Raw genomic sequence first — 14,592 nt, 5'->3', positions numbered from 1 at the left:
ACTAGAATGCTATTAGACCTATTGTGAGGTGAAGTTCAAGTCTTGGCTCTGCTACTTATGTCTAAGAAATATCTCAAACTCAACATATCCAGAATAGACGGCATCCTGTTCCCCAAAACTGGAGCTATTGGAAGCACCAAAATCCTTCTAGTCTCCTAAGTTTGTGACTGCAGTTAATTCTCACTTTCCCCATACCCAGTTAGTTGTCATTTCTTATTATTTTTATTTTCTCCATATTTCTTTGAGATGAAGAAACAAGCATACATTAAGCTTTTGCTAAGTGCTACAGAAAGATGTTCACTGCCCTTGAGGAGCTTATATTCTAAGGGATGAAAACAGCACACAAAAGGGAGCTGAAAAGGGGTTGGGAAAAGGTCAGGGTGTTGAGGGAAGGAAGAAAGAATTCAGAAGAAGAGCTGAATATAATACTTTACAGTGATGTGTCAAGGACAAAACATAGTGGGATTCTTTTGTTTTGGATATTATGTATCTACTAATGTAAGCTAAGATTATATTAGTTTTTTTGGCTGCATGTCACACTGTTGAAATATATTGTCTTTGTATCCCACAAAAACATACACACACACACATATAAGTTTTATTATCTAACTAGGTTTCCCCATCCTTTTACAGTTTTGCTACTAATTATCATTATACATTGGGCAAATCTCTTTCTCTGGGTCTTGGTTAACTCATCTATAAAAGAAGCATGTTAGACTACATGTCCTCTAAATCTGTAAGTTATATTAAATGACTGAAGGGAAAATCATGATGGTATCAGGGTCCAAAAAAGATGTTGATGGGTTATGTAGATGTGCCAAGTCTTATGAGATAACATTTAGGATAATAATATCATAGATTCAAAGGCTATGGAGCATACTTCCCTTGCTTTACAGATAAGGAAACTGAAACTGAAGGAAATCTGCCCTTGGCCACAAAGAATGTCAGTAGATAGATAATGGTGGGACAAGTGTATGCTCTTACATACTGGTTAAAATAGATAACTGCACAAGTAGAGGATAGGAGAGATATAGTTGGTCAACATTCCATGTGCCAAGCTCTGGAAATACAAATAGAAGCAAAGAAGATAGACCTTGCCTTTGAAGAACTTATATTTCAATGAGAGAAAGATGGCTGGAATGGAATCTGGAAAGATAACTATAGGTTTGAGTCCCACCTCTGACAATAGATGTATGAACATGAACAACCTATTTGAGCTATGGTTTCATTATCTGTAATAATGCCTATGACATTATATCACAGAAATGTTCTGAAGATTAAATGAGTTAATGTATATAAAATACTTTCCAAATTTCAGAAGCATTATATAAATATCAGCTATATTTATTATTTATGGTCCTCAATAGTGATTTAGACATTTTAAGAACTTTCTCTTTAATTTGCCAGTATAGTAGGTACTGGTCAAAGATATGGGATGATACTATCTCCTACTTTAACATTTAAAATATATTTTATAATTATTTATATTTTATTATATTTATATTATAATTTTAATATATTTCATATAACTATAAAACATGTACAGCACTTTAAAAACCAAACCATGAAACATTCTATAAATGCTAGCTACTAATACTGTTGTAATAATAATTATTATTATTGCCAAAGTATACATACCAAAAAGTAAAAATAAGGTAAAACATCATTGCATCATATACTTAGCTTAGACCAGATGACAGAGTCCTAGATGTGGAATGATTTGACTTAAAGAAATCTTCATAGCACCCTGCACATTGTATGCCCTCAAATGAATGGCTATTTGTTGTTGTGGATGCTATAGTGTATTTGTAAAACAAAGCAATATTTTAGGTGTATATAAAAATTAAGGATAAATTAATCTGAAAAGAGTTTTAGTTTTGGGGAGCTCTCCAGCAGAGTATGGAAAAAGAAATGATCTAAAAGTATGTATAGGAAATAGGAAGGGAGCAGGGTTACTTAGTCACCTTGGGCTGCCAGGCACATATATAACATTTTCAGGACAGCTCTTCTTGCAAAAGGAGGCAAGTCAAGGTAGAGAGTTTTGGTAAAACCAAATGGGTCTGGGTGGCCAGTTTGGATTATGGACAGACTACATTCCCCTTCCTGATCTCTATAACCTAGAAGGTAGACTTTAGAGGTGTCTGGTGATGAATTCAGGGAAGGACTTTACATATCAGATCGGACAAATCCCCATGACACTGGACACTAAAGCAAGTCTCTGGATGAAACAAACCACTTGTGATTGCTTTCTTGTTCTCTAAAAGCATAAGCATATAAGTCTTCCTAAAAATCAATGGGCTAAATGGTTGTTTACTCTCTGAAGTAGCCGAACCCTGCATGGATGCTGAAAAGCAGTGTTAAAGAGTGTTATGGCTGTTATGGCATAGAGGAAAAAATGAATGCAGAAGATTACAATAACATAATTAAGTTTATCTGTGTCCAGAAAGGAGATTTATGTCTGTGATGGACTCTGTGATATTTTTGTCCCATGTGTGAAAAAACCTATGAGAACAGAAAGCTTTGTTTTTTGTTTGGTTCTCAGATGTTTAATTTTGTACTGAAATGATTTTAATTCCTAAAGTCAAAGAGAAGTAATTATTGACACCAGTATAAATGGGTTGATCCTAGCTTGTACTGATCAATCTCTAAAATCAAATCATTTTTCTTTCTACACAGATATTGGGTCTTTCTTGATGATCCCCAATTTCATATTACATAATCAAAACCCAAGAATTACTTATGTAGTGGAATGTGTTTGGGGACTCAGGTACTAGTTGTTTAAAAGTCTTCTGGGGTCTGAGGGAAAGCATTCAAGTTCTCAGGCATAGTTTTTTATTTCATCAGCTTTTGAGCACAGCCGTGCTGCCAAGGAGTTTACCTTCTGCCTCTGGTAACACAAGAGTAAAGATACAAGAAAATTGGAGAGGCAATAATGTGTAGGGTGGGCAGAACCATGCCACACTGAGTGATAAGGTTTGAATTCCATCTCTGACACTGGATGAGTAGTAAAAAGAGAAGTTGGCAAGAGAAAGCGAGTCTTCAAAAGTGGTTTATAGATGACTTGGGGAAATGACCAAAGGAAAATGACTGGGCTGTAGGGGAAGGGTGGGAATCAAGAACCCGAGTCTTGAAAGGAGCTAAGTCTTCCAAAAGGTGGAAATGAGAAGAGACAAGTCTGAGAGACAGAATGTACAAGAGCTCAAAGGTGGGAGATATATTGTCAAACAGGGAACAACAAGTAGACCTGCTTGTTTAAGATATAGAATGTATGTAGGAAAATTATATGAAGTAAATCTGAAAAGATGACCTATAACTAGATTGCGAAAGACTAAATAACAATCTGAGACATATAAATTTTAACCTAAAGGCAACAGAGCCATAAATCTTCTTAAGTAAGAGAGGGACATCATCAGATCCATGCTGTAGGCTTACAAGTTTGATAGCTTTTCAGAGGAGGGATTGGGAAGGAAAGAGTCTAGAAAGAGAGAAATTGATTAGCATTCAATTGCATTAGCTTGCAATCATATTGTGTATCTTGACCAAATTAAAGTTGAAAGAACAGGGCAAATTACTTTTGCATATGAAATACTTTTATAGGTCATTTATGTGAATACCTTGTTTTGGAAGGAAATATCTTTTGGATAAAAAAAAAAAATCTCTATATCAAGGAACTCAGATCTTTCTAATAAGACCATGATCTTGCTGAGTATACAAAACCACATTGTGGGCAACTAGTATAGCATTCTTAATCAAGCATAACAATTTCCTCTAGAGTGTAAAAGAATAGAATGGAGAAAGCTATTATGGCTTTGCTACTAACCAACTGTCTGTTCTTGGATCAGGGACTTTATTTCTCTGTACCTCAGTTTCCTTATTTGTAAAATAAGGAGGTGGGCTGGAAGAGCTCTAAAAACTCTCAAAAACAAACCCCTCCCCCATGCTGGATTCTCTTTTCTCTTTTGTTCCTCTGGAGGAGTCTTTCATTCTTTCTACTTTTAGGTACTTGTCTTCCTACCAATAAAAATCTTTGGGAAGGAACTGGTTGTAAATTACTTAGGTATTAAGGGAGAATTTGAAATAGCTGGACCATAGAAAGGGCCAAGTACTAGGAGTTAGAAAAATAGGCTTCTAGTACTGTTTCTACCTGCCACAAACTAACCATGTGGTCTTGAACAAGTCCAGTCATCACTCTGGATCTCAGTTTCCATGCCCATAAAGCAAAGATAGCTATACTTTCCTCAACTACATCATGGTTATAATAAGGATGAAGTTAAATCATGTATATAAAAGTGACTTCTAAACTCTAAAACTCTGTTTTTCTAAGCATGGCATGGAGGAAAGTATGCTGAACATCAAGGTACTGGTTGGGGGTTCAAATCCTGACTCCTTCACTTGATAGTTTTGAGTTATTGAGAAGATTTTTCATTTATAAAATGAAGGGGTTGGACCAGCTGACCTATGAGGTCCCTCTCAGCTCTAGATTTGTGACCCTATGATGAACAGAGGCAAAGTATCATCATTTTATCAAGTTAAGTCAATGTACTTACCCTTCCAAGAGATATTTGTAGTTTAAGCTTCTGACCCTTGGAGACAAAGGGAATTGTGCTCCTTTAAAAGCATTTCAAGCATCAACTGTATTTGAGGGGGAGATGACTTTTTGAGGCAGAGAACATTTTACTGGTCTTCCTCAATTGCTCCATTCAAGATATATCTTTTTCTGCTCATGAGTGTGACTGGACTGGCTAGTTGGCATAGAAATTAGAAGATTGATAGAATTTCTCATATTCTTGAGTGAGAGTTTTCTCATGGGAGAATGGACAATCTTTAGTTTTCTTGGAGGTAGATTATGGATTTGCTTATTATTTTTGGTAAATATCTAAGCTCTCATTAGCTAGCTGGTAAGAAGCAGATAAATAGTTTTTCATCTTTCGTTATTTTGCATTCAAACAGAAGCTAAAAGGAAAAGAGATTTGAAGTTGCTTCTTCCTCTCTCCATGCCTTATTTCAGATGCCATTTAAAAATGAAATTCTAAACATGGCATCCCAACAATCAGTGAAATAAATCAGAAAGAGAAACCACCAAGCAAGCCAGTCATTTGATATCAACTAGATTTAAAAACTTGGTTGGTTGACTGAATTTTCCACTTTGTAATAAGTTGATTTAGTATGATATAAGCTTCATTACTTATGTCTTCCCTTCTGGGAAAGAATGAATCAGACAGAGAAGACACTTAAAGAGGGGGAGGGTAGCTCTGACACCAGCAGATTACTCTGAGTGGTGGTGCTTTCCATTTCCAGGTTTAAGGAGGAATTCCTGGAACTTCATACTCATCTAAGATTCACATATAAACAATAAAGAATGAAAAAAAAACAATCACAAAATAATAGAATTTGAAAGCTGGAAGAGATCTCAGTTGTCATCTGGTCTAATATAAAAAGAACCTCCAGTATATAGTGTAGTTTCTACTTAAAGATCAAGAAGGGGGACAGCTGGATGGTCCAGTAGATTGAGAGCCAGGCCTAGAGATGGAAGGTCCTAGGTTCAAATCTGGCCTCAGACACTAGGAATAGCTGTGTGACCCCTGGCAAGTCACTTAACCCCCATTGACTAGCCCTTGCCACTCTTCTGCCTTAGAGCTAATACACAGTATTGATTCTACGATGGAAGGTAATAATTAAAAAAAAAGATCAAGAAAGTAGAGCCTACTACCTCCTGAGACAGTACATTTGAATAGTTCTGATTGAGTAGAATAATCAGCATTTCTTGAGCATCTACTATGTACCTATAAAAAAAAAAGGGAAGGGGGAAATAAGATTAGCCTGATGATATTTTCTTTTCTTTTGTTAACCCTTACTTTCTACCTTAGAATCAATAGTGTGTACTGGTTCCAAGGAAGAAGAATATTAAGGGCTAGGCAGTAGGGATAAAGCAATTTTCTCTGGGTCACACAATATGACCTTTTCTTGATGAAACCACACAGACTTCCTCTAATTACTACTTCCCTTCCTGGATGTTTATCAGTCCTCTCTTTAATGATCCATTTTAGGATTTTCCAAAAATGGGAATCAATTTATACCACTCTGGTATAAAGTTTGTACCCTCTGTTCTATTCCCTTTTCCCTTAAAAAAATGGAAATTGGTCCTTCTCTTGTCTTATAACAGTTCTCCCATTCCCCATGTTCTTTCAAATATTACTGAGAATGGGTCAACAATCATATCTGCTAGCTTTTTCATTACTCAAGGCTGTATGTTGTTCATCTGGACCAGGTGACTTGAATTCACCAAGAGGAGCTAAATGCTTTCTTACCACCTCCTTCCTTATTTTGGCAACCAAGATAACTCTAATTTCCTTCAGTCATTTTCTGTCACTTACAGGGATCATTATCTTTGGCAAAGCAATGGTCATTCTTCTTGGTAAAGAAAACAAGCAAAATAAAAACTGAGCAATTTCTCTTTTTTTCCTCTTTGTTCTCAGTTAACAATGTCCAAGTAAAAGTAATTAATCAGTCAAGAAGCATTTATTAACTCTATATTTTAGGCATTGTGCTAAGTGCTAGGGATACAAAAAGTAAAAAGAAAGGACAGTTCTTCCCTTTTTAATAGGGAAAGACAAGGCTTAAAAGGGTAGCCAAAAAGTTTCAGAGGGTGGATAGAGAAAAAGTAGGGGAAGGATGGGTATGTCCTTCCCCAAAATGGAAGTTCTAAGAACTCATCAGTATGAGAAGGGGCCAGCAGAAACAGTGTAGAAATCACCTCACTTTGATTCTCCTTTTCTTTCTTGGGAATCATTTTCAAGTGACAAATTGCTTATATTATGAAGCTGTGTCTCTCCACCTTTGGCAGTAGATGACTGATTTTTTTTCCAGGAAAATGAAATCAAGCTTAGGAAAAACAAATGAATAAAAAAGTAAAGTTATAACCTTGAATAATAATAGCTAACAATTTCATTCATAAGATCTAGAATTGTAAGGGACCTCTGTGGCAATTGAGGTTTAGAGACCCTTGCCCAAGGATACAGTAGGAAATACCAGGGAGAAAATTCTTAGAATCTCTAGTTTTCTTCAAGACTCAGCTCAAGTGCCACTTCCTGCACAAAGTCTTTCCTTATCCCTCCTAATTGTTAGGGCTTTCTTTCCCTCAAATTACTTTTTTACTTTCTTTGATGATATTTTGTGTTTACTTAGCTGTATACACAGTGTTTGCCTCTGATAGAATGTAAGGACCCTGAGGGTCAAGACTCTCATTTTTGGTTTTATACCTCTGCAGAGTCTAACTATGTGCCCAATGTATACTTTGTCTGATAAATGCCTATTGGATGAAAGGGGATAGTGTTTCACGTGAGAAGCAGTATGAACAAAGGCATGTGGATGGGAATGCTAATATTATGTTTATTTTATGGTACATAGAATTTTTTGGATAAAACAAGGAGTATATGCAAGGAAGGAGGTTGGAAAAGTCAGACTCTGGAAACTCTTGAAAAAGAGGTTCAGGAGTTTGAGGCTGATCCCAAAGGAAATTAGTAGACATTGAAATTTTGACCTCATCTAATCATATCACTTTGCCATTCCCAAAGAAACACAAACAATACCATTCCCAAACACTTTTCTTCAGAATCTAAGGTAGCTTCTAGAAAATTTAGAATTTTGCCTGATTCTTCAATGGTAAAAGGTAGCAAGGAAAAAGTAATTTTTTCAGCTCCTCTCTCTTAATGCAAGTAGTCAATAATATCTATTATGTCAAAACAGAAAATATTTTATTTTCATATCATCTTGATTTCTTAATATATTTTTCCCTTCCTTTCTACCAAGATTTCAATTTCTTATTACAAGAAATAAAAAAGGGAAAAATTTAGCAAAACTAATCAACACATTAGTCAAGCCTTTTATTATATGCAACATTCTGACCTTCACTTCAAATTTTGCAAAGAAGAGAGGAAGGTATACTCATAATTTTTTTGGGTCAGACTTGACCATTAATAATAATGATAATATTAATTAAAACTCATATCATTCTTTAATATTTGTAAAACATTTAATTTATATTATCTCATTTGTTTCTCAGAACAACCTTGTTAGGTAGATTTTATTATTATTTATTATTTATTATAATCTAGAAAGATGTTAGATGATTTGTCCAGTACAACGCAATGAATAAATGTTTGAGACAGGATTTGAACTCATGTCTTTTTAACTCCAAATCGAGAACTCTAGACACTATGCAACCTAGCTGCTTCATTTTAATTATATGATCAGTTTCAGTTTCAGTTGTGTTTTTCCATTTGCCTTGTTGCAATGATTGTATGTATACTATTTTCCTCATTCTGCTTATCTTACTTTGTATCAGTTCAAAAAAGCCTTCCCATTACTCCTTGTATTCTTTACATATATATGTATATATGTTCTTATGGCACAGTAATATTTCATTACATTCATGTACTACATTTTCTTTAACCATTTCTCAAATAGATGGATTCAATGGCTGTGTTACCAATGTGCTACCAATGTGTTACCAATTAATATAACTTTAAGAGCATGAAGGTCCAGGGTCTTTCTAGAACTTGGCTTTGTAAGGATGATCTAAAAAGTTTCTTTGATGGTGGTGGTCATAAAACCTCTGAAAACAATGAGGAATCTCCTCATCAAGTTATCTTTTAAGAATAGAGTCAACAACTTTTGAACCAGAGGCTCCATTACTGCTACTTCAAGAAAGTTATTGATTAGAAGAGGCCTTATATACCCCCAAATACTTATAGCAACAATTTATGTGATAGATAAGAATGGGAAACAAAGCAGATGTACATGTCCTGGAGGATGGGGGTGGCTAAAGACATTGAGGTACATGAATATAATGAAATATTATTGTTCTGTAAGAAATGATGCATTGTGATGAATACAGAGAAGTATGCAAAGAACTATATGAACCAATTCAGAGTGAAGTAAACAGAGCCAAGAAAATAATGTGTACAGTGACCATAACAATGTAAATGGAAAGAACCACTTCAAACCAAAAAATCAAAAGTAAATGTAACAAAATTATAAAGATTAAGTAGGACTCAAATGAAGAGATATAAGAAGATCCCCCTAACCCTTTGTGAAGTTGGGTGATCCACAGATTCTACACGTCTTTGAACTTTTTCAATGCATTGATCAGTTGTGCTGATTTGTTTTTTCATTTCTTAAAAAAAATTATTTGTCATATGTAATGGTTCTCTAGGAGGGAGAGGGATATGTAGAATTCCTTTGGTAAAGTAAGAAACAGAAAGTATCAATAAACATTTATTTTAGAAAACAGAATAGGGCAATAGCTTTCTAAATTATAGAGCTGAGGGGCAAGGATATAGACAAAATAACTTTTAAGTGTCCTTTTTTAGATGCTAGATTTCAGAGGCAAAGTGACATACTAGATGGAGAGAGCTGGCCTCAGAATCAGAAGTTCAAGTCCTACCTCTGATACATACTGGCTATGTGGGCAAGTCATTTGATCTCTCAATTCATAGGCAACTCTGATACCACAAGTTGAAGGGCAAATATGTGCTATTCTGCCTTGGCAGAGGAGGTTTCTCTACTAGGAGTTTTATATATATATATATGCTCTTTAAGAATTGAAAAACATTTTACAGACAGGATCTCATTTCATCCTCACAACAGGAAGATGCTATTATTATTATTTCCATTTTATAAATTAGAAAACTGAGGCTAAGAGGGGTTACCTGACTTTCCTAGAGTTACAAAGCTAGCAAGTGTTTCAGTCAGCATTTGAATTCAAGTCTTTAAGACTCCATATCCAGTACTCTATCTGTCCCTTATACCACCTAGTTTACATGGCAGGTCTAGATGAAAAAAGAAACAAACAAATTGATCCTAAGGTGAAAAATGTTGTACCTCTTTCAGAGACATTAGTCTCAGCAGTAGAGACTAAAAAAAAAGAAAGAAAGAAAACAAGGAATTTATGTTTTGCTTTTTTTTTTTTTAAGCTTCCCTTATTCAAGGATGGCCAATGAATAAAAATACTGGAGACTCCTTTTGCAACTTTTCCAGTGAATCCACACATGTTTCTTTTGGGAATGTAATCAAGGATTTTTCTGATAACAGATTTTGAGTTAAGGGTCTGAAATTTTCCTCATTCACTTGTTTGATAAGGAGGCCTAATTTTACTTTAAATGCTTTCACATGTGATTGCATATCACAGATGAACTTCCCTTTTCTTTGAAGTTGCACATTGAAACTGTTGAATAGCTCTGTTACATCTGTCAGAAAGGCAAGGTGCCATTTCCATTCTGCATCATTGAGTTCTGGTACTTCTTTGTTTTTTGAAAGCATACAAGCTGTAATCTGTGGAAGTAAGTCATAGAAATGTCTCAAAACTCTCCCTCAATTCAGCCAATGGACTACTGTGTGGTACAGAACATCTTCATAGGCAACATTTAGCTCAGACAGAAATTCCTGAAATTGTCTGTGGTTTAGTGCATTAGCTCTAATGAAGTTAACACAAGATACCACAATTTTCATAACAGAGTCCCACTTCAGTGATTTACTACATAGCAACACTTGTTGGTGGATGAGGCAAACTATAGCTATTGAATGAGAATGGTTACATTTGTCCATCTCTTGGTTAATGAGAGCAATTATTCCTTTCTTAGACCCCACCATGCTAGGAGCACCATCAGTTGTCACAGTGGCTAGTTTAGCCCAGTCCAGCTTCAAATCCTTCACAGTTTTGGAAACCTTTTCATAGACATCCTCTCCTGTAGTTGTTAATGCTTTGCAGTGCAGCAAGCTCTTCTGTGACTTTGAAATTGTCATTCATCCCACAAATAAAAGTGAGAAGTTGTGCAGAATCACAAACATCATCCCTCTTGTTGAGTGCCAAGGAAAAATAGGAAAGTTTTCTTGTGGAATTTTGCAAATGCTGATGCAAATTGTCTCCTGTTTCTTCAATCCTTCGTGTAATTGTAGATCCTGAAAGACTAACTATTCTAAATAAGTCTGCCTTTTCTGGACACATCTCTTTGTCAACAGAAAGAAAGCACTCTTTAACAAATTTTCCCTCCACAAATGGTCTGCCAGTACATGCTAGTAGCTTGGCAACTTGAAAACTTGCTCACAGTGATGAAATATTTAGTTGCTTCTGCTTCACAAAAGTATTTGTATTTTTCAGTTTTAATATTTAACTTTTCTCACATCTCTGACAAAACACTAATATTTATCTTTATGTTGAGTTTGATAGTATGGATGCAAATTCTATTCTTTGAACACTGACACTATATTCTGGCATATCAAACACACAGATCTTTCCTTGTACTGCATGAAAAAGTAATCATAAGTCCACTGTTCTTTGAATATCCTACACTCCAAGTCAATTTTTCTCTTTCTTGATGTCATTGTTTCCTAGGGATTCCAAATTGCTATTAGTAAAATACCTATATATATATATATATATATATATATATATATATATATATATATACAGCCCTACAAAAACAATATACCAACAATAATTTTGCCCACACAGAGGCATACAGACTGCACTGACCATCAATGCAGTCTGTTCTGTGTCCATCAATGCAGCCTTCCCAGTCCACATCATTTCAGCCTCACCAGTGGCCATATTGGTGGAACTCCACTTTTACCTCAGGCTGACACTTATGCAGTGCAGGAACCAGCATGAAAACAGAGCCGGTTCCTCCACCACCTTTCCAGTTCAGACTACCCTGTGCGAACTACTCTATGATCTGTGAACTCACACAGGAATCTGATAAAACCCATGTGATCAGATTCCACAGCAGGAAAAAAGAAGGTACAACACTAGTGTGTGCCTTCTTACAGTCCGTATTTATGAATTTATGGATCTGAAATTATAGACTATAATACAAAAAACACATGCCTCACTTCCCCCACATAGTACAATGGCAACCATAGCCCTCCCAGATGCACAATATAATGTCCCCTATAACCTTCCTTTGCCTAAAAGTCTCTCCCCAGATTACTACGCAGTACAATGGCCCCCATACTCCTCCAGATGCACAACATAATGGCCCCTATTATAGGCCATTATATTACTGTTTCCCCCCAAATAAGACACTGTCTTATATTAATTTGACTCCCCCAAAACAGGGTGTATCTTATAAAGACACCCAGTAGCAGTGGTGGGCTTCTCACAATAGAGGTCCGATGTCCCAGGCCAGATCACACTATTTGATGCCTGTATACTGTATTGGAGTTGGTGTGGCACCTGTGATGTTGTGTAATACTGTCTGAGATAGCAGAGCCTGCAGTACTGGCTCATACCTTGCACAGGCTCATCACCGCCACCACTATACCAGGCAGCAGTATACATAGTGCAGAACCCCCTCCCCTAGATCACCATCACCATGCTGGCATCTTCCATTGTGCAGTCACATAATCCTTTGCGTGGCACCTCATTCTCATTCAGTTACTCTCAGAACAAGGCACCACGCAAAGGATTATGTCACAGGAAGTAGTACTGTACGTGAGCGCCGCCATGCTTTACGGCACCGCCACATACAGTACTCACTGACCACCAATGAAAGAGGTGTCCCTTCCGGAAGTGTGGTGGGGGCCAGATAAATGGCCTCAGGGGGCCGCATGTGGCCCGCGGGCCATAGTTTGGGGACCCCTATTATAAACCATGACCTCCCCATCCTCACTAAGGACCAAGTGTTCTAGATTTACCCTAACCAAAAAAAGAGGGTCATCCTTATTGAATGTCTTCTTATTTTGTGGGGAATAAATTTTAAGAATCCAGACTTTAAATTTACCCATCCTGCCCTAAATAAATGTTATCTTTTCTTCCCAGATAAGATTTTGGTCAAACAGCCACATTTGCTTGTGACCTATAATCATGAATTGGTAAATGTTTCCTGTGACTACATCTATGATAAAACTCCAACTGAATTTCGAGCTTCACTCCAGAAGGGAAAAAATGGTGCCCATGAAGTCTGTTCTGTGTATGTAAATGGAACCCATAAGCCCTTGATTACCACAACTGAGGACTTCAGATGCCATGTGAATTTTGATAACAAAACGGTGATGTTTTGTCTTTTGAATATGAGTATCTTCCAAACAGATATTTACTTCTGTAAAATTGAATTCATGTATCCTCCTCCATATTTCTCCAGTGAAGTGAACAACGGAACCTTCATCTATGTGAAAGGTATATAATAGCTCTGAAAGTGTTATATAGTATTCTTATGTCAGTGTAGATATACACGAAGGAAGAAAACCAGCATTTTTGACAGTTACTGGATGAAACGAAGAATGAGCTCCATTTGTATTTACTCCATTGAGTTGGACCATTAACCTTCCTGTGCCAATATCTTCCTTTGTATAAATACTTTCCACTGAGATGTGGAAAGAACTCTGGCCTATGAGTCAGGAGACTTCTATTCTAGCTTTTGTTCTGCTAATAGCTAACTATGTGACTTTTGCAAGTAATGAACAACCATTTGGGGCTTCAGTTTCCTCAGCTATTAAGTGAAAGGATTAGACTAGATGGTCTGTAAGGGTAATTCTGTGTTATAAATTTCAATGACATTTTGAATTATATAGGACTGAGCTGGAATGTCCACTCAAAAGGAGTGGTATGATATGATGGAAGTGGCATTGGACAAAAATTCCACTGCTGACTTGGCCTATAACTAGTCTTCTGACATTGGATAAGACACAATCTCTCTGCATCTCAGTTGCTTCATCCATAAAGTGAAGCAATAGATAGATAGATAGATAGATAGATAAGTTGATTATTAGGATTGATTTCTTTATAGAAATAAAACAAATCACATTAGAGAGGCATTAGATTTTGAAGGAACATTGGATTTGGAATCAGGAGAGAGAGGTTTAAATCCTAGATTTGATATTTGTTAACCATATAACTATTGAGCAATTCATTTAATTCTGAGTCTCAGTTTCCTTATTTGTAAAACAGGAATAATAATACATACACTATCTACTTTTTAAGGTTGCTGTGTGGAATTGAAGTTATGAAGCTTTTTGTGATGAATAAATGTGGGCTATTACTAATTGCCATGCATTTTAAAGATGTAAACTTCTCTTTTTCAGAATTCAAATTAAAAAATCAATATCATGTTTTGCTCTTCTCAATATTGTATCTGTGGGCATTATTTCAATGTTAACTTTCTCTCCTCTGCCAATGATGAGATGTTGCTGAAAACAGTAACTTGCACAAGAGGAAGTCCATTGACTTTATCTGGTGGAGTAATTTTGGTGATCAAAAACCCCAAACAAATAGAAGATATAATGAAATGACATGCAAGTATTTACTTAATTTGTTGAAGTTTTAAATAGAATTTTAAAATTAATGCCTATTATATTCATAAACAATGTCACAATTAAATTGAGCCTAAGATAGATTTTTTTTTGGTAATTACATGTGAAATCATGCCCTAATACCACTAATTGATTCAGAGAAAGCATGGGATTAGATGACACAAAACATTACATGGGGCAGTTAGTGTCATAGGTAACATCTTGGCCCATTGATCAAATAGCATGTCAGTGGGGGTTTCATAATGCTATTCTGAAATTTGGATTTAATGGATATGACCAACATTA

At 35.9% G+C, this 14,592-nt stretch overlaps 1 protein-coding gene across 1 annotated transcript in view; it reads left to right on the top strand.

Annotated features, from left to right (window-relative positions):
• Nucleotides 1–14,592, top strand: part of CD28 (CD28 molecule) — an 85,620-nt gene that overhangs the window by 52,395 nt on the left and 18,633 nt on the right. Inside the window, exon 4 of the mRNA XM_056808491.1 lies at nucleotides 12,818–13,174. Coding sequence (XP_056664469.1) covers nucleotides 12,818–13,174 — 357 coding nt within the window. The remainder of the gene's footprint in view (nucleotides 1–12,817; nucleotides 13,175–14,592) is intronic.

This window comes from Monodelphis domestica, chromosome 8, assembly GCF_027887165.1.
Source record: "Monodelphis domestica isolate mMonDom1 chromosome 8, mMonDom1.pri, whole genome shotgun sequence".
NCBI classification, from domain to species: Eukaryota; Metazoa; Chordata; class Mammalia; order Didelphimorphia; family Didelphidae; genus Monodelphis; species Monodelphis domestica.
Note: the sequence above shows the minus strand (reverse complement) of the source record. Positions and strands in the feature narration are given on the sequence as shown.